Source organism: Nestor notabilis, unplaced genomic scaffold, assembly GCF_000696875.1.
Source record: "Nestor notabilis isolate BGI_N333 unplaced genomic scaffold, ASM69687v1 scaffold12478, whole genome shotgun sequence".
NCBI classification, from domain to species: domain Eukaryota; kingdom Metazoa; phylum Chordata; class Aves; order Psittaciformes; family Psittacidae; genus Nestor; species Nestor notabilis.
The window spans coordinates 12,977-36,039 of record NW_009941545.1 but is presented as its reverse complement, the minus strand read 5'-3'; the positions used below and the strand labels follow the sequence as shown (position 1 = coordinate 36,039).

The window sequence follows — 23,063 nt, the reverse complement described above, 5'->3', positions numbered from 1 at the left end:
TCTGCGCGTTGCCGCTTTGGCCGCCGCGGTTTTGCCTCTCGCTGCTCGCGGGAGAAGGGAAATCCAGGTTCCTCTGGCAAATTGAAGCGTTATGGTCTGTCAGAAACCGCCTTTGCGTCTTCCCAAGGCAGCAACGCGCTCAGACAATGCCATGTGAGCCCAGGGTGACACCACTTGCTCGAAGCACCGAGTGGTGTTACCTTGATAATGGTAGCTGATGGCGACGGTGAGTATTAACAACTTTTTGCCATTACCAGTAATGGTAACCATCGTGATGCGAAGGCACGTCGTGCTCCAGTGGAACACCTCATTCCCTAGCATGGGTGAGCTTCTGGAAGGAAGTGGGGCCAAGTGCCAGCACCAGCATGGTCTGGTAAAAGGGTGGGCACCACCGCTGAGGTATTAGGCTGAGGTGGGCACTAGTCCAGCAGGGAGGGATGTGGGAGATGTATGGCTGAAAAGCAGACATTCCAAAGAAATGGATAGTGGAGCACTGCCAGTTAAGGCATTGAGCTGATGCCTTAACTTGACTCAATGCAGGAGATTTTGCTCCATCCAGATGCAAAGAGGATTAAGAGATGGATAAGCTCTTTCTCATTTCTGTGGCATGTAATTGTCTACAGAGTGATTTGACAGCTTAATTACAGTAATGGCACTGAATAATGGCTAGGAAAGAGCATGTAAGACAATGTGTAGCGATACCTCCTCGCATACATTCTCATCCTACAAAAACTTGTACTTCGGCAACATTTGATACTGGAGTTGTTGCCTTTGTTTTTTATAAACCCCAGTACCTGATTTCCCCTCTGGCTTTGTTTGTCCAGTCATTTTTTTAAACCTGTGTAACTTATTAGCATCCAGGCTCTTAAACTGACGTTAGACGTTAGAAATCATGTTGTCTAGCTTACTGTGGAATAATATCAGATCATAAAGTTCCTCTTTAAAAGCAGCCCAGTTTCTTCCAGTTCATTAACAAACATCAGCTGCCCTTAGAAATGAGCCTGGACTATCTTTTCAGGAGATAAATTACATTCTTTTGAGCATGTGTCTTCACTGCAAATGAACATGTAGTCCTAAAAGGGTAGACTTGTGCTTTGCTGATAAGCTAAATGTCTGTTTACCCTTTTGCTTTCACCACTGTGGAAAGAACAGTTCCTTTCATGGGCTAGAAATACCTAGTCCTCTCTACTTTCCACCCTGCTGTGTCACTACAGCTCTGACCTGTGACACAGCTAGCACAGGCATGTATGTTTGTGCTGAAATTTCAGGTTTTGGTACACATGCAAAGTGTGTCTACAGATATTTTTTCTGTACTGCATGTAAATCTATGTAATTTTGTGTAGTACTTTACATAAAATCATATATCATCAATGCTGTTCAATATAAATTCGTCAGACTTCAAGCTAGCAGCTTTCTGTGGTAACTTTAATAGGCGTTAAAATAATGTAAATTAGTTTCCCTTAGGACTTTTTCAGCTTCACCTTCCTACATGTTTCTGCTTTCCAACTTGACTGTAAATGGTGTCACTAGGAGTTACCTCAGGTGTCTAAGGAACTTTGGGCAAATTAACTTCTTTTAATATGGTATCACAGTAGTGTCCTCTGCTCAAATAATTCCCTAAGAAAACTAACCATTTGTGCTGCAGTATGTAGAAATAACCAGAATAGGTTAGTTCTAGATTAACTCCTGCACCCTATAAAATATGTAGGGATAAATATTTTCACATTTCTCCTTTATCTCTTCTCATACAGTATTTCCACTGTATCCATGGGTCCATTTGTATCAGCATTCAGTTCTAGTGTTTGCAGTGTCTTTCTTTGAAAAGATTTCTTTATGCTAAATCTATAAACATTCCTGCACTAGTGTTAATGTGGCTGGTGGCACTGCAGTCTTACAAGAAGGAGAACCATTATGCTGACAGAGGACAATAGTAAAGTCTTTTGGGTTAGACATACATCACATTAAACTGCATACTGGGCCTCTGAATGGCTGTAGTTATGAAGAGGGAGTGTTACTGCTTCTGTTTTCTCTTCTTCAATCCTTTGACCAAGAAGGATATGAGAGAGAACAAGAAAGAAACATTTCATCATTTACTGTAATATTAAGGGCTGTTTGCAGTGCTTGCAAGCTAAAAAAATTGATTGTGTGTGTATGTGCATGAAATAATTCTAATAGATGACAACAACATGTTATGGAAATTACACAAAGGAAATGGAAGATACAGCTGTTGTTCTGTAAGAAAGATCATAACACAAGGACTAAAGCTCAGCAGTCCTGGACAAGATGAAGAGATGGTGCAGCAATCTGGTGATTACTGAGTTGTTGCTAGTATGTAAGTGTTACCAATGCTTTGTCTTCAAATCCTGGGTGCTGCGATGTCTAACATAGAATGAAACTAGGAAGTAAAACATGTTTCTTGCCTAAGCCTACACAAATTCCGGTTTGATTTTGTTTGGTTTTGTTTTGTTTTTTGCTAGAGGATTTCTTTAACCTTTCAGACATGCATTTTATGCATTGAATGCCTGGGTTTCTAATGCTTCGGAGTGGTCTGTAAATGTTTTGAAGATAAAATGGAGGAGAAAGCGTAGTTCTGTGACTTGTGTATTTCACATGGCAGTAAGACAGTTTGAGCTGTATTGCTAATGTTAGTAGGGGCTTCATTTTCAAACTCCCATCTGCACTGACGCTCTGGTTTTAACAGGAAGTTGTGAAGTATCTTCGACATCTAACCCAGGAAGTTTATCTTGTTAACCCAAGATGGTTTATCTTGATGGTGATTAATGTAGCTTTTGCCTTGCCTTTCTTTTTTTCCTCTCCCCACCTTATTTTGTCTCTCCCCCCTCCCTCCCCCCCTTATTTTTTTGTATTTGCAGCTTTGCTAAGGTCTCATATTCATGGGGATACAAGCAGGATCCCATTGTGGCCACCTTGGTTCTATAGCAGCAGTACACTAAGTGTGTGAGTAGTCTGTGTCAGTGTGCACAATACACTTATACCAGAGAAGCTAAATAACGTGAATTTTAGCCAGCTTGGCAAAATGGACACACGTGACTGTCTTCAGTACACCACACTGACTGTGCTGATCTCTCTGAAGCACATTTGCTCTGTGTCCATACTACTACTGGCTAGTTTTATTGTAAGACTTTCCAGGAACCCATGTTACTTACCTTGGCATGTTCTCAGTAGATGGGTTCCTGGAAGCCTTTTGGGGCATGATGTGCGATTAGAGACAGCAGTATGAGTTTGCATTCGTATTGTCACCATGGTGGCTCAAGTGACAGTGTTCATAGGCTGGAACAAGTCTGATCAGCAGAATTTTTTTGTGGAGCCCTTATGTACCTTTTGCATTTTTACAGCTGAAGTCTGGAGGATGCCACAGACACTGTATTGGACTAGGTCCTGCTTTCAGCACAGCCCATGTTTGACAGTGGAGCCTATGGAGGTATCCCACCATCTTAGGCAGCTGGCTGGTAGGAATAGCTGTGATTGTGTCACCTCTCCAGAGGGTCCAATGCAGAGGTTTGCAAGAGTGTGACCAATACAGACTGAGGAGATAAAAGAAGTGTTGAGAGTTCACAGGTAGAAGGAGCCAGCACAGCACATGCTCTCATAGGTCTCTCGCGCTTCTCAGACTGTTCTTGGACTGTTCCTTGTTTTTGGGCTTTGAGAGGTGCAGAGTTGTCCCATGGCCTTTTTTGCCTCTTTCACCTCCTTCAGGTTGGGCCAAGCTCACTTGGACTTGGTTCAGTCTGGAGGTGATTGTTCCCACAATAACACTGTTGTTACTGAGCAGACAATAGTTATGACACGGTAAGCACAGCCTCAGAATGCAGAGTGGTTGAAGCTAAAACCAGTGCTGATTGTTTCAGCTCAATATGAACCAGGAAAGAGCAGTTTCACCAGACAGACAAAGAAGAAAATAAAAGTTATCTTCTCAAGGCTGAAGAAAAAATACAAACAATTGCAAGGTAGTAAAGGATAAACTCAATAAAAGTCGACTTAACCACATAATTTTAACTTGTTAAAAATGCTAAGGTAATAGTTAAAGCTTTTCTGCTGAGTATCTATGTAATTTCCTCAGCATGTCTTGACAAAAGTCATTACATACTTGACAAGTGAATGGTCAACGAGGCAGTCTCTAATTCTGAGTAACTTTGAAGTGTGCTGAAACCTCTCTGTATTATTTGCATACTGATATACAGGTGAATAATAGTGTTCAAGAGAATATTAATATGTCTAAAACTGAAAGCTAGAAAATGCTGGGAGTTAGATTTGCTGGAGCCACGATCAATTTCTGAATGTGTTGGATGATAACAAACAAATTTGCTAGAGAGCTGTATTCAGAGGAAGGTAAAATATGAAAAGAAAGCAAAATCTGTGAGTGGAAGAAAACAATTCCAGATCAAAACCATTGGTACAGGAGAAGGAAATACACAAAAGCAGATGGTGCTTGGAATGATTTGAGAGCTACTCAAATCCTCTAAGTTGATCTGAGCCTGAAACATCTTTTTGTCCATGGAGGTGATTGAAGTAAAACATCTCATACTTTGCAGCAGCACGTCAGTAGCATGTGATTTTGCCTGTATGGTAATAGTGCTGCTCAGTCAGAAGAGAGGGATTCTGGTATGGAGAGGTGCTGAGACTGTAAGCCTGCCTCTGGGTGCTGTGTAGACTTCACTTTCAAATTTCTCCTACTATCACTCTGTTTATAGTTTTTCCATAGGAAAATAATGGCTAAAGTAACAAGTGTGGTCAAAGTTGCTGGATGCTGACCAACAAAGCTTAGATTCAAATGGTTCTGTGTTCTGTTTGACTTTTCATCTGGCTGATAGCGGAAACCATGACAAATAATGCTGTAAGAACTATCAGTGGTGTCATGATGTATTATACAAAAAGTCTTATTTTGAGGCATGGAGGAGGCATTTTGTGTTTGCAAAGAAAATAAATACTGAGGAAAACCTCCGCAGAAATGTGCAGGTGTCTTCAGTCTGCAATTATGTGATAAACTACTAGCTAAGCAATAAGGAATGGGACATGTTTTTAGCAGAGAAGTTATTTTCAGGCCAAAGTCCGAGCTGTGTGTTGTAGCTGCCAATTATTTTTGTTATTCTGCTAGAAGCTGCAGGAAAAGGACCTTGCTTGGCATGCTGAGCAAAGAGAGAAAAATTATCTAAGTCTTAGATGGCTCCACAGTGAGAAGGAACACTTGAGTGAGGAATGTCCAAGCCTGGTAATTAAAAACAATAAGTCTGGGAAGCCCTGTTACTTCCACACTGACATCACCCAAACAGGCTGGCTTGGCCGGTTGTATTTTTTCCATGCTCTGGGTGGCCATTTTACAATTTCTGCCCAGGTATTTACTTAAGAGCTGGGAGCAGACACTGTGTTCTCTGTGTGTTAACCAAGGAGTGCTTGGTGGTAGGCTGACATAGTTTTATTTGATGAGACAAAACTTCACAAGCATAACTTGACCAGTTTAAGGAATTTTCCCTTTCTGCCTTGCCTCCATGCAGCCATTCTGAGCTGCACTGATGCAGCTGTTCACAAAGCTACGCAGTAAACCAAACCAGGGAGCTGATGTAGCTTTCCTTCAGCTTTCCTTCAGCTTTCTTTTTCTGTAAGAGTTTTTAGAGAACATTGCAGCCACAGAGACTACTGTCACCAAGAGCAAGTGTCTGGCACATAAGGGCAGGAACTACATAAGTCTGAAGTGGTTCCATGTGCTTCAAACCACAAGCTGAGAATGTAGTCCTTTTTCTCTTGGGCAGGGGAAGGTTTTGTACCATCTGTTTTAATTTCTGTCTCTTTCAGCAAAAAGCAAACTAGTAATTTTTCTGACACTGAAACTGCTCTAGAATGCTAAAAAGAAATCAGCTCCAGTACATCTTGTGAAAAGACAATTATATTCATTGTTAAACACCAGGGAATTTGTTCTGAATGTGTCAGTGAACATTTTATTTGTGTGCTAAAAGAGGCTTCCTAAAAGCAGGGAGTTGGAGCTACCTTTTCTTGCGCATTTGACCCATCCATGAAGATTTGTTGCAACACTTTCATTCATTAGCAACCTCAGTGCATGTAGTGCTCTTTGTTCAGAGGTGGTTGTATGGAGGAGGTTGCTAACTAGGGTTAGCAAATACAATTTCTGAAACCAAAAAAAAAGGAAATGAAGCCTAGAAATTTACCACATCACCTGAGATGTGTTTAGTATGCTTGAAAGAGCACAGTGAAGTATTGGCAGTGGTTTCCTGACACATTTGTTTTACAGGAAGTTAAATTTGCAAATGCCATTTAAAGTCTTAATCAAGTGTACATGGTGTCCGTGGATAATAAGATGTGGTAAAAAGCATGGATTCCTACTGCTCTGTGACTTTCCTTGAAGACGTGCAAGTGCAAGGTATTCCCTGTCTTCACTCGCCTTGGAGATAATGCCCCTTCCTCTCCTGCCACAAAGAAAAAGAAGCCAGGGGATCTGTTCCTTCCAAATGTGGTCTCCATCTGCTCAGAGCCTATAAATGTTAAAGAGCCTCTTGCCAAGCAACCTTCACTGGCTTCCAGGGGTGCAGGTGCTGGAATGATTTGTTGTGTCTCATCATGATCCTGTAAAGCCATGGCCGTACCTCACTGAGGGAAGTATTCCTGACCATGAGGCTCTGTTAAGTACCTGCTCTGCACTACTGGGGTGTTGTCCCCCCAGACCAGACAGTGTTTGCTTACTATGAGTGTTTCCTCCGCTCCCTTCCCTGGGGAGTCCGTGTGAGGTATTCACTCAGTACTGTGGCTGGGTTGACTCCTTTGTGCTATTGTCACGTCATGTGTGCTGCGGCCTTGTCCTTCTATTTTGTGGTGAGATGTAAGTATACAGCAGCCAGAAATTGCTACTTTCTCTGCACAGAAATCAAACTCTAAAACTGATGTGATTTCCTTTCACCCACCTGTGAGCTTCCTCTTTTTTGTGTAACTTAGATTCTTAAGGAATCATCATGACAGAAGCAACTCCCAGCACTGTGATGTTGTAATGTGACAAATGTAATAGCAAGTAAAGATTTGTCTGACCAGTCAAAACTAGGTGACTGCAGCTTTCAATGCCAAAGCAAATTTAGCTTCTCTTTTTGTAACAATAGCAGCAGCTGCCGCACTTATGGCTTCCTCTCCTGATAACAGCTTCACTTACAGAAAATGGAAGTGTGATGATGACAAGATTGAGAAGCTGCTTCAAGGAGGAATTGTCTTCAAATGGTTTTGGTGGTTTGTTGTTTTTTTCTTTAAAAAAATGCCATTAGTGAGTTCAAGACGGAAGTACTGACTGCTGGGAGAGAAGTATGCTCCTAGCCTGAGATGACCGCCAGCAGCTGCAGAACTCCTGAACAGCTTAGCATACTTCCCTGCAAGTCTGTAAGCATGCTCTGGAAAGACCACTTCAAGAGCTCCCTTATCCATTGGGGAAAAACACAGTCCCCAGTTGCTGCTCGTCACCTGCTGGCTAATTGAGCCTTTCATAGATTGCTTGAGTGAAGTTTCCTAGTAGGCACAAGAGTGCTGTCCCAGTGTGTTCGAGAGCCCTGCCAGTCTCCAGGCAGACACTGAAAGCTGTCAGCTGTGACAGTGCCACTGGGGAATCTCATCTGTTCTCATATTCCCCCCCTCATTCATCACCCTTCACTTCTCTGGCACCTCACCAAGCATCAAGTGTTTGCACTTAGAAAAGGTCATTCTTTTGTGTGCTAAGGCCCATCCTGATCCAGCAGCCAGGTTGTGATGATGCCTTTTGGTCTGGAAATTGTCATGATGTTAGCATTTTCAGGAACTCTCACCTGTTTTTTCCTGATAATCATTATGATGTGCCAGCACAGCTACCAACATGGTCTTCAGCCATATAAGCAGGTCTTCCTCTGATTCAAGGAGACCTTGCTCAAGGCTCTGTTGCCATGGCTAACAAAGCCTTTGCTGGAGATGACAGATATGAACTTTTAAACTGCTGTCAGTGTGGTGTTCTCTGGGGCAGGGAGAGCTATGGCAGGTGTTAACTGAAGATTTGAACCAGTCAAGCAATAAATGCCTCAGACACTGAGAAGGGGGTGTGTTGTGAGCAGCATCTGTAAGGGCAGGTGATGAATAGATTGCCTGCTGCGGGTTAGCAGGCAGAGGCACTGAGACTTCACTAGATGGTTCCTGAGGTATTCTTTATCAGTAACAGTTTTCAGGCAGATGAGGTTGCATATGCTTTTCATTTCTTGTGCATCTGGATCAATAGGTTACTAGAATTATAGTTGCCATGAGGTACTGGTTTGTGTTTTATGTTCCTGTTTAAGTACCTGTATGGTCTAGTGGTGGACTTGGCAGTCCTGGCGTAAAGGTTGGACTTGATGATCTTAAAGGTCTTTCCCAACCTAGCTGATTCTCTGATTCTCTCTGATTCTATGTATGCTGTTAGATATGTGTTGGATATCCATGTCAAGGGCAAACTTTGCAGCTTGCTGTGCAAGATTGGTGGGTATTTGTTAATAATAAGCACTGTGTACCCTGGGCTTCAAGCAGTCAGCCAGTCTGAGCCAGGCTTGGCTGGGCCGCCAGCATGTGCTCCTTCTCTGTAGGTGGTATCGCCATGCGTGGTTGGTAAATCCATTTTTAGACGGCCATGAACTTTACCTACAAGAGCTCTGTAGTTTGCTAATTAAGGATTAAGCTCTTTCTATATTGTATATTACTGATAATATGGGGCTTTATTGACTTTTTAAAGGGCAAACAATATACCCGAGAACGTTTCAGAGTAATGGTTTTAGAGGTACCTTGTTCCTGCAAGGAGCTCTTCTTCCCAGCCAACTTAAAGGAAGTATGGCTGGTGAGGCGGCCATCTCCTGGCCCCAAGGAGGGCTCCCCTCTCCAGACCCAGGGCTGGTGAGCTCTATTGCTGCTTTTGCAGCAGCAACCTCAAAGTTCTCCAGTAATGTTTACATACGCTAGGTGTCTTTGTACTTCCATGAGCATATATATTCCTGTACATCATTACTGGGTTCCTTTCTGCCATCAAGAGCCACTTTCTTGCTATCCCTTAAGGCAGTTAAGACCTCTTAATTTTTATGTTGTACCAAACCCAGTTTTGTTGCCCTGTGCTTCTCTTCTCCTCTTGGTCTTTTTCTTGCCTCAGAAACACCTTTTGTGCTTGCTTGAGGCAATCTTTCTCTGTTTACATAAACCTACTCACACTATGGACTGTTTTCTCCTGTCATTCTGCATGACTTTTGGGTTTACTAGACCAAAAGAACTGTTAACATAGCTCTCCAGGAGGATCTAGATGTTGGAAGATCTGCCTTGCAGAGGAGAAAAGGTAACAAGCACAGCTTATTGTGCAATTTCTGAATTTGGAGTGATTTGGTTATATTAATCCCTCAATTTATGGTTGCTATTGTCAGTCCCACTTTTTGCTAAAGGACTCGAGATTCAAGTCTCTTACAATGTTCAGTGTAATCTTTGGAATTGTGGCATAGGGATTCTCCCTACTGAGCAAGATAGGTGCTCCTCTACAGTGAGTGAATTACAGCAGGAGCCACATGCATGCATGCTTTTTGCAGCAGTCAAATAGTACTTTTCTAAATGGGCAATTGGCTTGGTGGTGTGGGACACAGGTTCCCAATGAGCACCACAACCAGTACACAACATGGGAGGAGAGCAGAGAGCACAGGCTGAGTCAGTGACCGTATCTGTGTGTCTGCAGAGAACGCCAATTATAGAGGATGTGTTCCTGCTGTTACCTCAAACAGCAGGTTGGTTTATGGTTTGGGGATTATGACTTGATTTGAGATGGGAGATACCACTGGAGTGGTTGGGAGACTGCCTGTTACATAGGGACTGTTGCCTGCACAGTGAAGGACTTCCTTAGTAATAGATGGAAAGCTACGTGCTTGCAGAGTATAGGGGTCTCCTGTCTTTGTCTAGAGTAGTACCTTCAGTTATTGCAAGTGTCTAGAAGGACATAGGCACCTGTTTGAGAGTTACAGAATCACAAGGGGTGGAAGGGACCCCTGGAGATCCATCCATCTGGTCCAACCCCCTGCCAAGGCAGGGCCATCCAGAGCGGGTCACACAGGAACATGTCCCGGCGGGTTTGAATGTCTCCAGAGAGGGAGACTCCACAACCCCCTGGGCAGCCTGTTCAGGGCTCTGACACCCTCAGTGTAAAAAAGTTCTTCCTTATGTTGAGGTGAAGCTTCACGTGTGTTTATGGCCATTGCTTCTTGTCCTGTCACTGGGCACCACTGAAAAGAGCCTGGCACCATCCTCCTGTCACCCATCCTTGTGATACTTATGTGCATTAATGAGATCCCTTCTCAGCCTGCTCTTTTCTAGACTATATAGACCCAGCTCCTGCAATCTCTCTTCATAAGAGAAATGCTGCAGACCCCTCATCATCTCTGGCTCTCTGCTGGGCCCTCTCCAGTAGCTCCTTGTCTTCCTTGTACTGAGGAGCCCAGAACTAGACACAGTACACCAGATGTGGCCTCACCAGGGTCAAGCAGAGGGGGAGGATCACCTCCCTTGACCTGCTGGCCACATGCCTCCAAACCAGAAAGCAGCTGTGTTTGCCAGAGTTAAAATCCTGCTAGGGCATTTGCTGCATTTAGAAATCTGTTCCTAATCCTTTGCAGACATGCTAATAGTCAGCTGTGATATTAATATTGTTTTGCAATGATTTTCATGTGTTTCAGGAATTGTTTGTGACTTGGCTATGGCACTTGTGTGATATTACTCAATTATCACTTAGGTTGCTGCAGTATTTTGAGTGTTGTAGGCACATCTTTTATGCAGATAGGAGAAACTTACTGTAATGCTTTTACAGTTGAAATATTTTAAATTTAGGTTGATTTAAGTGGGGTTTTTTTATGAATTCACTACCTGATGAGAATATAGTGTACTCTTTGCCATGCGAATGTAGAGTCTTTGCTTTCAGTTAATAACACAGAGGATTGTATGTGTTATATATATATATAACCAGCCATATTTCAGGCAGCTGTGAGATTGAGGCAGCACTCTAGTGAAGATGGCAGTGGTGGGACTGAAGTATCACATACACTGTGTCAGTGGTAGGCAGGACTTAATTGCAGCTAGTCGTTACAAAGAATTGCCTTTTTAATGACCATGCTAACACCCTGTAAAGGGCTCTTTAATAATGTCATTCATCTGCTGGCTCTGTGATTACCCCACATATGCTTCTACCTCTGACTGAGGCCTGTGCTTGAGCAGACAGATAATTTCTTATTAATAGATAAAGAATACCACTTTCTCGTATTTAGGATTGTCTCTTATCTGAGCCACAGAGGGTCTGAATAAGATTATTTTGCCTTTTCTCACCCTCCCACCATTTTTATCTTCAATAAATGCCCCATGGACAGTGATGCACAAAAGAAGTCACTTATCAGAGGCCAGGCAGCCTCCTTATTTTAGCTGAGCTGCCAGACAAGAAGGAAACCTGCCGAGACGCAGGGGCTGAGAGATTATCGTGCAACCAAAACCTGACTGCTTCACAGAGCCATGCGCTTGGAGGCAGCTGGTTTAGTCTGTCATTAGTGAAGTTTTAAATGGGCTGGGGTTTTTATCTTCTTTTTTCTAGAAGGGCTTTGGCTGTTGCAGCTCACATTCCCAATGCCACCCTGGAAGAAGGAAATCTCGATTACAGCAGCAGTCAGTGCTGTTACTTAAATTAGCTGAACCAGTCTTGCATGAACTACAGTTGTAGCCTTGGTCTGTGCTTCACTCATCTTTCTGTTTTGGGAAGCTGTTAAACAAAAAAGTTCTATTCTGTCTAGAAGTACGTACTTAACAATATATGGGTGTTGCTTCACTGTATTGAGGTGTAACATTCAGACATGTACAGCTGCAGTCAATGACATTTCTCCAGGGCATGGTTATCCTGATAGGCTTGCTTAGGAAAAGCAAGTGGAAAATTCCACTTACTATCTTGGCTGCTGTCACAAGCTGGAAACTTTGACTTTTATTTCATTCAAATACAAAAAACAAGCTGGAAACTTTGACTTTTATTTCATTCAAATACAAAAAGCATTTAGCTGTTATTATATTGTGGTTTTGTTTCAAAAAGGCTGTGATAAAACTGGATGAGAGTCAGTGCTGTCCTTTGTTCTAAATCTGTAGACACAGTTTGTGTACTATTACTTGCACTAGAACTTGTGTAAGTTTTAAGAGTAGAAATCAACCATTTGTTATCAATTTCATGGTCCTCCTTTCAGATTTAGGAAGAGGGACATTAAAGCAGTGCAAAGGTTCATCAGTGCTTCCGCAAGCACAGTGGAGAAGCTCTCAATGCTGTTTTACAGCATCCAGGGAAACAAAAACGCTGTTTCTAGAGGGTTAAATTGTCAAAGAATGGAAAGGAAAAGCACTTTCAGGTATTGCCCACTACCAACTGGAGACTGGCGAACCCGAGCTGCTGCCTTCTGCCTCTGTACTGGTCTAGTGATGTGCTGAATCCTGTCCCCTGGCCTTTCCTCTGAGTGGTGCTAATTTTTAGTTAGCTAATTGCAGCACACGTTTCGATGCAAGGGAGTGGGGAAGAAAGCTAGGAAACATTCAATGAGTTAATGGTGGAATTCTGGTGCATTCACATGTGTAGAGGGAAATGTGGGTGGAAGAGAATGAGAGATATAAAGCAGAAGAATATTTTTTTTGAAAGAAGAGGAAAGGGGAATAAAGAGCAGAAAGGAAACACTGGAGACAAAAAGTCACAATACAGCTTCTTATCGGAGTATAGCAGAGGGAGCACAGTCAAGAAAGAAAAAAATACTCTGATTTTTTTGTTTTACACTGCATGGCAAAATAATTCAATGAAAAGATAATGCAGTGCTGGGTAGATTATACATGTTGATGTGTGTGTCACAGTATTATGGTGAATCTTTGAGATAAGAGTTATAGTGTTTCTCTAGAGCTGGGCACCTTGAGGCAATTTTGCTTTTTATCGACACTATCTTTCCTCCCTGCAGTTTAGCTGGCATTTCACATCTTATTTCTATATAGAAAAAGAAAATGATTATCCATAGTTAATAGTTGCACAATAAGACAGCAGTTTCAGCCTGTCAGTTCAGTATATGGTCTTGGAATTTGTAAACACCACCTTCAGTTCCTTTCTGCAATGAAGATTTGTAATATCATTCTTTGTACTACTGCAGCAGCTGGAAGTCCCAGGCAAGGAGTGGGCCATCTGCAGTAGGTTAACCCCAGTCAGCAGCCAAACACCCACCCAGCCTCTCACTCATTCACCTCTCCTGAAGGATGGGGAGAAAATAGAAGGAAGGCAAAAAGACCCATGGATCGAGATACTGACAATTTTATGAGGAAAGAAAAAGCAGCACAAGCCAGCAAGGCAAAAAGAGGAATTCATTCACTTCTCCCCAGTGGCAGACAAGTATTCAGCAACTTCCTGGAAAGGAGGACCTCAGCATGTGTAATGGTTGCTTGGGAAAACAAACGTCATAGCCTTGAACGTTTCCTCTTACACCTCCTTTTCTTGAGCTTTTGTCACTGAACATGACATCATGTAGTCTGGAATATCCCTTTGGCCAGTTGGAGCCTGCTGTCCTGGTTGTGTCCCTTCCCAGCTTCTCACCCACTTGCAAGCCTACTTACTTTGAGGTGAGGGAGGGAGAAGAGAGAACACAAGCCTAGTGGCTGTGCAAGCACTGCTCAGCAGCAGCCAAAAGATTGATGTGTTATCAACACTGTTTTAACAACAAATGCAAAGCACAGTGCTATATGAGCTATTGTGAAGGCAGTTAATTCTATCCCAGCTACACCCAGTACATCCCCACCATACAGGTTGTTGTAGAGGCACAGTGGGAAAGGGTCACCCTTACTTTGCAGTCATTAATAGAGATGTGAAAGAACAGCTGGGTATGAGTGAGCAATAATGTGTGGTACAAAACAGTCAAGAATGGTCAAGAGCATGAATAGTAAAGTAGCCTTAACATTAAAGATTATTGCAATATCTTGTTCATTGTGGGGGTTTTGTGGCACATAATAAGAAAGCCTATTGTAAATAAATGACAGTTAGGAAATAAATACCAATTCCCATTTTTACAGTGAGCCAGGACTCTCCTTGTTTATCTAGTATAGTGTGATGGCAACAAATCAATGAAAAAGCAGCCCTCAAATATTAACCTTTTCTTACTGTTTTAGTCCATTCACACTATGAAGGAAAACAGTCACCTTGACCTACATGTTCATTAGCTGTACTCAACATCTTTGCCTTGTTTTACATATCTAATGTGTTTTGAAGGTGAAAAACTTTTACACAATGCATTGGTCTTTATTAGTCCTCATTTGGCAAAGGAGGGAACTGAAGCAGCAAAATCCTTGATTCACTGAAGTTCAGACAGTAAGATGGTTACAAAAGTGGGGTCAGAATTCAAGAGCCAGTGACATTCAGTTACTCCCTTGTTCTGTCAGTGTTTGTGGAAATGTGCCTGTAATCCTCAGAGCATTAGGCTTTCCTTTAGAGTAGGTTCTTGTCAATATTGGAGATCATGCTGGATTTATGTTTGTGCAGGTAGCTGTGTCTGAGGAAAATTTAGCTCTCTTCAAATGTTTCAAAAGAATTAAGTATTGGCAATAAAGCCAGAATGTTATTTATTACATCCATTAGAGCAGGACGGTAGAAAAAAAGATCATACAAAGCACTTGCACAGATTGATTCCTGGGTTATAAAATTGTTCTGCTGTCTGATAAACTACAGCCTTCTACCACATGATCAGAAAATGCTTAGTGGTGCCAGCTGGCCTGTGGGCACATGGAGAGCAAAACAAGTCCTTTCTTATGTTATGGTTCCTTCATTATCCTCGGGACACTAGTGAGGGCAGTTGTATCTGTAATCCCTTGACTGATGGGCATGCACTGCTGCCTGCCCCTTCCTTGGAGCTGCTTTGAACCTGCTGGCTTGGCCAAGGCTCTTCCATATTGGCTGGCACACTCCAGCACAACTGTGTTAGTGCAGGGGTGTCCAGCCTATTGATCCTGAGATGTGGGCAGTTTCACAGTGTCCCATGATGACAGGACTGGAAACTGCAGGAGGATCTAGCCACCAGTGAGGCTGAGAACTGTGTTGGTGGCTTGCTCTTGGTCCCAGCATAATACCCAGCGCACTCCTGTGAAGCTAGGATGTTTGGAGGTGAGCTTTCTCTGCAACTTAATTGCATCTGCAGGACTGTAGCCAGCTAAGAGTAAGTGCAGGGAATTAGGTGGAATTCAAACCATATGAAATCAGGAGTACAATGGCATCTGAGCCTAATGCCATTTCTCCAGTGTGCATTCACCTTAGGAGTAATTGGAAGTTGGATCTTCCTTCTGTATGTAATATTGTCATAATACAAAGGCGTGGTTCCTATCTTTTCCTTAAGAAGGTGTAGAATTTTCCTGCAGTGTACGTTTGACTTCCTTGAAGTCTTGATACACATTTTCCTTGTTTTTTACTGAGTATGATCAATGACCAGTGGACTTTATATGCTCATTATTTGACAGGAATGAGAAGAAACAGGGAGGAAAACAGCCGATTTTTAAAAAGGAACAGCATTTCCAGGGAAAACTTCAAGTAGCATTTTATAGCACAGGGAAAGAGAATTTATCACTCTTGTCCAGTCCTTTCCTATCCTCTCTAGCCTGAGAGGTGCAGAAGGAAAGTGTGCCATTCTGAACAGATCGATGTCATCTATATGGGCAGGAAGGAAGGTCCAGGGAACTAAAGGTTGGTCAGCCTTACCTCAGTCCCTTGGAAAGTGATGAAGAAAATCTTCCTGGAAAGCATTTCCAAACACATGAAGGACAAGAAGGTGACCAGGACTAGTCAGCATGGATTTACAAAGGGAAACCATGCTCGACCAGCTTTCCTGCCTTCTCAAATGAGGTCAGTAGCTTGGTGGACAAGGGGAGACTGGTGGATGTTGTTTTCTTTCATCTTAGTTTACCTTTCATAGACAAGATGACAGAATATGGATTAGGCAAGCAGGCCATGAGGTGGATTAAAACCTGTGGCCAGGCCCAGAGGGTCATGGCACAAGATCCTTGGAGGCCAGTCACTAGTGGTGCAACCCAGGGATCAACACTGGGGCCTGTGCTGTTTGACATCTTCATTAATGACCTGGAGGATGGTCATTAATGCACTTGCATCCTCAGCAAGTTTATAGATGATAAAAAAAAGAGTAAAGTTATGTTTCATTTTTGATAGAGCAGTACTCACTTCAAAACAGAATGGAGTTTAGGCTTGGGAGCTTATGCCAGTGCTATTCAAGAGCCAACATTTTCCACAGGCGTGTTGCAGAGGATGTGGTTGCCTTGTCTCCAGCTCAAAATAGAGAAGAGAATGCAGGCTCTTACCATCTTCCCTTTATGATGCCTGTTCCATCTGGTAGGGTGTTGAGTGCCTCCTGGCAATTGCTGACTGCTTTTAGCTCACATTGGCTTCACTGTGAGATAGTTTCAGCATTCCTAAACACAATTCATGACTCGCTTCAAATATCTGGTCCAATGGGAAGTCAAGAAGTGGACTAGTTTAAGCTGACCAATTTCTGCGAAACAGAGTAAATACGTAACTTCATTGAAATAAAAAAATCTCTCCATGGAGATGATTGATGCTTGGTTTGCTTTTCAGAAATGAGAAAGTACTTAGATAGTAGTGTCCTGCAATGTGTCCCTCACTCCTTTTGTAATGCAGGTCTGAAGCCTGGATATATTTTGTGGAGCACGTTGAAATATTCTGATGAGACTGACCACCATTTGACCTGTACTTCTGGTCTGACTGGCTTGCTGGCTATGGGATACATGTCTACTGCTCTCACAATCTGTGAAATACTATATTAAAATGGAAATGGCAGTGCCCTAATTTTTTCTGTGCCTCTAGTTTTTGTTTTTAACATGTAGTAACCTGCTCCACGAGCACGGATGCCTAGATAACACTCATAATATTTGATCATTTTAGTGCTTTGCCATTCATTTCTCTCCTATCTCTCTCTCTGTGTGCTACCAACTGACTTCTAAGATATATGTTAAACTGCATCCCAGACAGTTATGTATTAATCATTTTATCTTTCAAGTTCTCTGGGAACAGGAATTCCAGGGGAAAAAATCCCACAGTCATCACCCGGTGTATCATGATAAACCAATATCTGGTGAAGGAACTTGGTATTTGTCACTCTTAAAGGACAAATAATATCATGTGGCTCTATTTCCTACGTTTGTTAGCATTCTTTTTCAACAGGTGAGTTTTAAACTCAGACTGTACCTGCTAGTCATGCGAGCAATGTAGTGTGACAAACATGGTATAGCTTTATATAAAGTTGTTGATATGGTCCTGTGAAATAGCGTTATGTGCCTCTGATCAGAGAACCCTCTTTAGAAATTGCACATCAATCTCATGTTGTGAAATTTATGCCAAGAAAGGAAACCTGTGAAAAACATACCTCTTGCCACGCAGTGAATTCTTCCTACCTGTGTGTTGAGGCACATCTAAAATCGAAGAAGGGATGCTCTTTACTAATTGGGTTTGGAATTGTTTTAATTGTGAAGTACACTTGAAACGGAAAGCGCATTTGTTCAGATCCACCTTTCTACCCTGTTCTTAGTAGCTGAGCAGATTCTTCACTGACTACTTTGGCTCCTTGTAACCTCTTATTTCTTCTTGCAAAGTTCTTATGTGTGTATAGAGCTTTCGCTTGCCCTTGACGATGCATATGTTTGGCCTGTCCACTTAGAATTGAGCAAGTGCAACTTAGTTAACATTACAACAAGGAAAATCTAGGCTATGTTGTTTGAATGTTGGGTTTGTTGGCTTTTCTTTTTTCCCCTTTTAATTTTAAGGAAATAATTCTGATAATGGGTGCAGTTGGTTAGGAGTTTGGAATACGAGTGCAGGAGAGGATGGTGCAGTCTTGAAGTACTGGATTCCTCAGGTAGGAATAGAGAAACAGTTAAAATGTGAATCATTACTGCTTCTGTCTGGCTTTGGATGAACTAAAAATTACAGTGGCTGAAAACATGCATTGACAAATTCTGTAGTAAGAAAATATTTGGGTATGTCCTGGGTAGATTTATTTTTGTCACCCTGGCTAGCCAGGCTGGAGAAGCAGCAAGATCAATAAAATAAACAAGTAGCTTTAGATTAAAAAAAGAAATAAAATAGCTTCTGTCCTTTGCAAGCCTGAAACTGAAAGAAGATATACAATAATGTATAGTTTTATGTGACAGTGCTAACATATTAAAGCTTTATAGCTACTGTATTGGGGGATGGGGTGAATAAATCAATTCCTCCAAATGTTTATGTTATTTGTCCTGATTCTACCTTGTGGTCCGCTTACCCTCCTTCTCAGTAGGTGGTAGAAAAGGAGGAGTAAAACTGTCAATTTAGTTGCAGCCAGGTCCTCTGAATTTGCATGTGAGTAATCTCGCTAAATGGCAGTAAAGGTGTGTGTGTTCATGGACACCTTCATTTTCACAGCTTTCGGTGATTTCCTTCTGAAAGTCCTTGAGGTTTAGATGCCTCAGCCACTGATGCAATTCCTGGCATTCAATGCCTCTTCTCTATTTGAGACCTTTCATGTTGTACATAGAGACTTCTTCAGGTTGGATTCTTCAGGCTGAAACTGCTGCTTTCCTTCTAGCAGTTGGCTCTTTCCCCACTCTTAGTGGTTGTTACAGATCATTTTAACAGCAAATTTTAAAACATTATTATCATGCTTCTTACTTAGTCCTACATTTTGTTGTGACCTCCCAATTTACATTAGATATTTGTTCTCTAAGTGCCATTTTGTTGCGTTTAAAATGATCTCCATGTCCCTCTGAGGCACCGTTGTAAAAATCTTTAATGTGCCTTTTGTCTTTCAGATCTCACTGGTGGTTGGATTTATCAGTGTGAATAATTCTCCATGGACAGATTACAGTGCATACAGCTACTTTCAGATTGTGACCATGTGTGACTTGGTTATGATTTTGTTCTTCTACATTATCCACATCTTCAGAATCTACAGGAAGCTCACTTGTGTTAGCTGGCCGCTCGCGGTAAGCCACTTGGATGGTCTGGGTTCCTTGCCTCTCTTTTGGGTTGATGGCTCGATTACATAGTCCATTTTCTTGTGCTATTACACAATGATAGGCTGTCTTCCTATATAATATATGGGAACATAATTCTTTTCTGTCTTGTATACAAATCCTTTTGTTGCTTTTGTTATTAGTATTCAATTCAGCACATGCTGTAATTGTTGTATTTTTTAAGCTGATTTGGGTCTGATCCTGCCCTCCTTCACACAGATATCAATACAGATTTACTCTAGGGAAGGCAATAGTGTTATTCTGAGACAATTGAAAAGAAGCTAGTGATTATCAAGCCTTCAGCAGATGGGTCCTAGCTCAGATTATTTATAGTAGCTAGGAGATTGGTAGAGTACCAAATCATAGCATTAGAATTTATGTACTACATCCTGTCCCAAAATAAAGTCTGTGACCGCTATTTAAGTCAAGCGCGTCTCTTTTCGGTATGGTTTTAGGTAACTTAAACAATAGCAAGAAATAGGAGCCTTAGCCTCATTGTCATAGCCTGGGCATTCCTGGGATATCCTGTAGGATGTTCCTGCCTCGTTCCTGCATTTCCCCTGCACATTCATCTCTCATATCCTAGCAGAGAACTAACAAGCAGCACAGAAAATGCGAGACCTGAACTTCCTCAGTAGCTTTGGGTCAGGTCATTTGACAGAAGAGTCCTGCATCCTAGTGTGGGATGACAGATTTTAATAACCCCGTAGAACATATCTCCCTTATGTGCATAGTAACACATTAGTTCCACAGAGGAAAGACCAAAGGGATGGGAAAAGCCAGCTGGAGAGATATAGAGGGATTTAGAAATCCAGGAAGTGGTTGGGTGGTGTTTAATGGAAGCTGTGTAAGTAGTTTACAGATCTAAGAGAACTGTTTGTCCATCCATCCACTTCTACCCGGAGGAAAAAAATGGATTTTTCTTTTTAGTTGAAGAATATGATTATACTTGCACCCCTTCTTATTTTCTCAAATGTGTACCACCACTATCTGTCTCTAGAAAATACTCCTTTATCTGAGATAATACAGATGCAGGGATTGAAATAAGATAATGAATGACAGGTTTGGAAAGCAGTATTTAATGTGTGCATTGCTATAACAGGATTATGCATAGGCTGCTTTAGTTTCTTGTTGTGTGTTTAATCATTCCTGAGTGTTCCAGAGTCACTAGTGAGTTTGAGGCACTGCAGTTTATGGCTACTCAGCTTCAGATAGCTGTATGGAATGTGATGCTTGAACACTGGTGCTCTTTTACAACCCATCTCCTTTTCAGTCACATATGTAAGTATCTTTAGAACAGAATAGGAAGATGTGTAAGAGACTCTGGGAAATTACAGCTAGTGTTTGGCGAGTTTCCTGGCGGGGTCTCTACATTGCAGTCAGGGGTGTGATTTGCAGTAGGTGGAGTTGCAGTTGTTCGTCACTGACAGCTTTTAAAGCTGGGAAGTATTTCTCCAGAGGGACACTCTCCTGGTCATGCCAGGGCTTGGTTCTCTACCTAATTTATCCTTTGAGGATTCTTTTGCACCTTTGCCTATCCCTTGGATTCCTCTAAAATAGTGGGCTGTGTACACTGTACACTGCTTTATTTGGTGTCCCTGAGGAGGCAATGGCATGCCTGATTTGCCTGCCACACTGTGGACTAGCCAGAGAAGCCTCCTTACAAAAACATTTTAATCTAGCAAAAGCAAGAGTTGAGATCTTGGTTACCTGAAACAAGGTCACAAATGAGGAACATAAGTTGCAAACTCAGAGCCTACTTTATGGCAAAGATCCTCCTCGGCTGCTTATAAACACCCGAGCAAAGGGAAACTGTGCTATGCTATAACAGACTTATTTGTCTTCCGGGATTTCCTTGGACAATTTCCTTTTGGAACTATATTCCCTCTCCTTTGTTTAGGTACAGAATCCCTCCTCTCCCTTATACATGGCATTTGCTTGGCTCATGCTGGTAGTGCAACGCAGATAAAGTAAGCACTCCTGCCCACCCCACCATGCAAGAGAAACAACCCATGTTCAGTTTGCAAACACCCATGTTGGTTGCTATAAGCTTTGTGAGGATTTGTAATCTAAATCCATAGAAAACCCCTGCTTATAACAAGCTAAAATTGAGTCCTGGACTGATACTTGTCACACCAGAGAAAGCTTACACGTGATGCCTCAGTGATGTCTCAGAAAAGCCCATGGCATCATGTTTTACTGCAGCCACCCTTGCAGACTTAGGAGCCTGGGTGTTGGTTATGAGTGTCTGCACAGTCGTGCTTTTCATGGCTTCCCGTTTGTTTCCAGTCTTGGTTGATGTAAGCTGCTAGTAAATCCAGCAGTAGATCCACTGCTTACTTTCTGAGATTATCAGAAGTAGGAGCATTTGGTTTTCCATTTCGACTATTTGTTGCCATTTCATATAGGCTAGAGAGATATGCCCTTAAGGCTTCTTCCTTCCTCCAGAACTGTCCCTTTAAGTAAGGTGCATGCTTGGTGCTTCACCCTCAGTAAAGTACCATGTTGAATTGAAAGGATTGCATCCATACCAGTAAGTCATTCCAGTGACATTAGTAGACCCGAAGATTGGCCCTTTTTGAACAGAAATTCAGGTAAGGTACAAAATTCACTCACAAGTTGAGTGTCTGTCTCCCTCCCTCTCCTCTCCCACTTTTTTCTTCTTTTGACTGGTGTTTTGTCCTCTGGGTTTGAGTAACCTCTGCAACTTATTTTCATTTGAGGCATACCAAAATGCTTTCCTAATAAGTTTCCCTTCTGATGCAGGCTGTGCTTGTCTTTCCAGGAGTTTCTTCATTATCTAATCGGTACAATTCTGCTTCTTATTGCATCGATTGTAGCAGCATCCAAGAGTTACAATTTGACTGGACTTGTGGCTGGAGCGGTAAGACTGTTTATTAGTCTTGACACTTTTTTAATTGCCATATATATTAAGTAGGACATTGGAAATCTATTTCTTGTAATTTTATTTTCTTACAAACTTGCCCTGCTTGTGCCTTGAGTGTGTGAACTACCTTCTAGCTCATTTCAGTGAATGCTCTGTAGCAAAATGCCAACAAAAACATTTTGTTGTGAGACTCCAGACTCGCCATTAAAGTGGGTATTTATTTGTCCTGTCAGAGAGTTGAAACCAAAGGCCTCTGCTTTAACTCATAGGAACTAATGTGTTTAGGGCAAGAATTAAGACAATTCAGTTTTGACAAATGGCTGTTGCAGCAGCTAGAAGTTACTGAAAGGATTTCACCCCAGTCTTCAGCTTCTGAGACCTCCTGCTCCTGAACAGAGCCCTGTTCAAGATCATTTCTCCTGAGCTAAAAGCCACTGGGGTTCTGGGCTGACTTACTAAAAGATAATCTCTGCCTCTTGTTGGCTGGAGGGCTTGAGAGAGAGAGGCATGACTTCAGAGTGTGGGCAGCAGTGGTTTCACAGCAACAGGACCTGAAAAACAGCTCCTCCAGAATAAAGAGTTACTTTCAGAAACTTAGTCCTGATGATGTAAACGGACTAGAAGGCTTGTTTTACCTGACTTGTTTGCTTGGCATATGGCAGGGAAAGACTTGATTGAATGGGGCAATTAAAGAACAGTAATCAAAGGTGTGAGAAAAAGTCTTTATTGCAGAACCCTAGTGAGAAGTAGAGACTATGCTGCTGTCCAGCTTTTTCTCTCCCCTTTGTCTCTCTTTCTGTTGTTGTTTTGACAAGACATAACTAACTGCTTATTATACTATGGGGATGTTTATGTTTTTATTATATTGGCAGAATGGAGTAAAAAAAAAATCACTTTTTTGAGTTTGTTATTGTAAAATACATAGCTGAATATACAGGAATGTCCACACATTCATGGAATGTGTCATCTAATGTTCTGTATGTATTTGTGGTTTGTTTGTTTTCTCCTCCAGACTTTTGGGTTCCTAGCTACCATCCTTTGTGTTTTAAGCATATGGTCATCCTACAAGGTTTCATGCATCACGCAGTCAACCAGTAAG

General features: G+C 42.0%; 1 protein-coding gene across 1 annotated transcript; it reads left to right on the top strand.

The window, feature by feature from the left end:
- Positions 1-217: 217 nt before the first annotated feature.
- On the top strand, positions 218-23,058 carry CMTM7 (CKLF-like MARVEL transmembrane domain containing 7; the record flags this gene model as incomplete). Its single annotated transcript, XM_010020957.1, has 5 exons — positions 218-373; positions 12,357-12,425; positions 18,874-19,047; positions 21,863-21,961; positions 22,977-23,058. Coding segments are annotated over exons 1-5 (580 nt in total), but the record flags the coding sequence as incomplete, so codon positions are not given.
- Between the last annotated feature and the right edge of the window lie 5 nt (positions 23,059-23,063).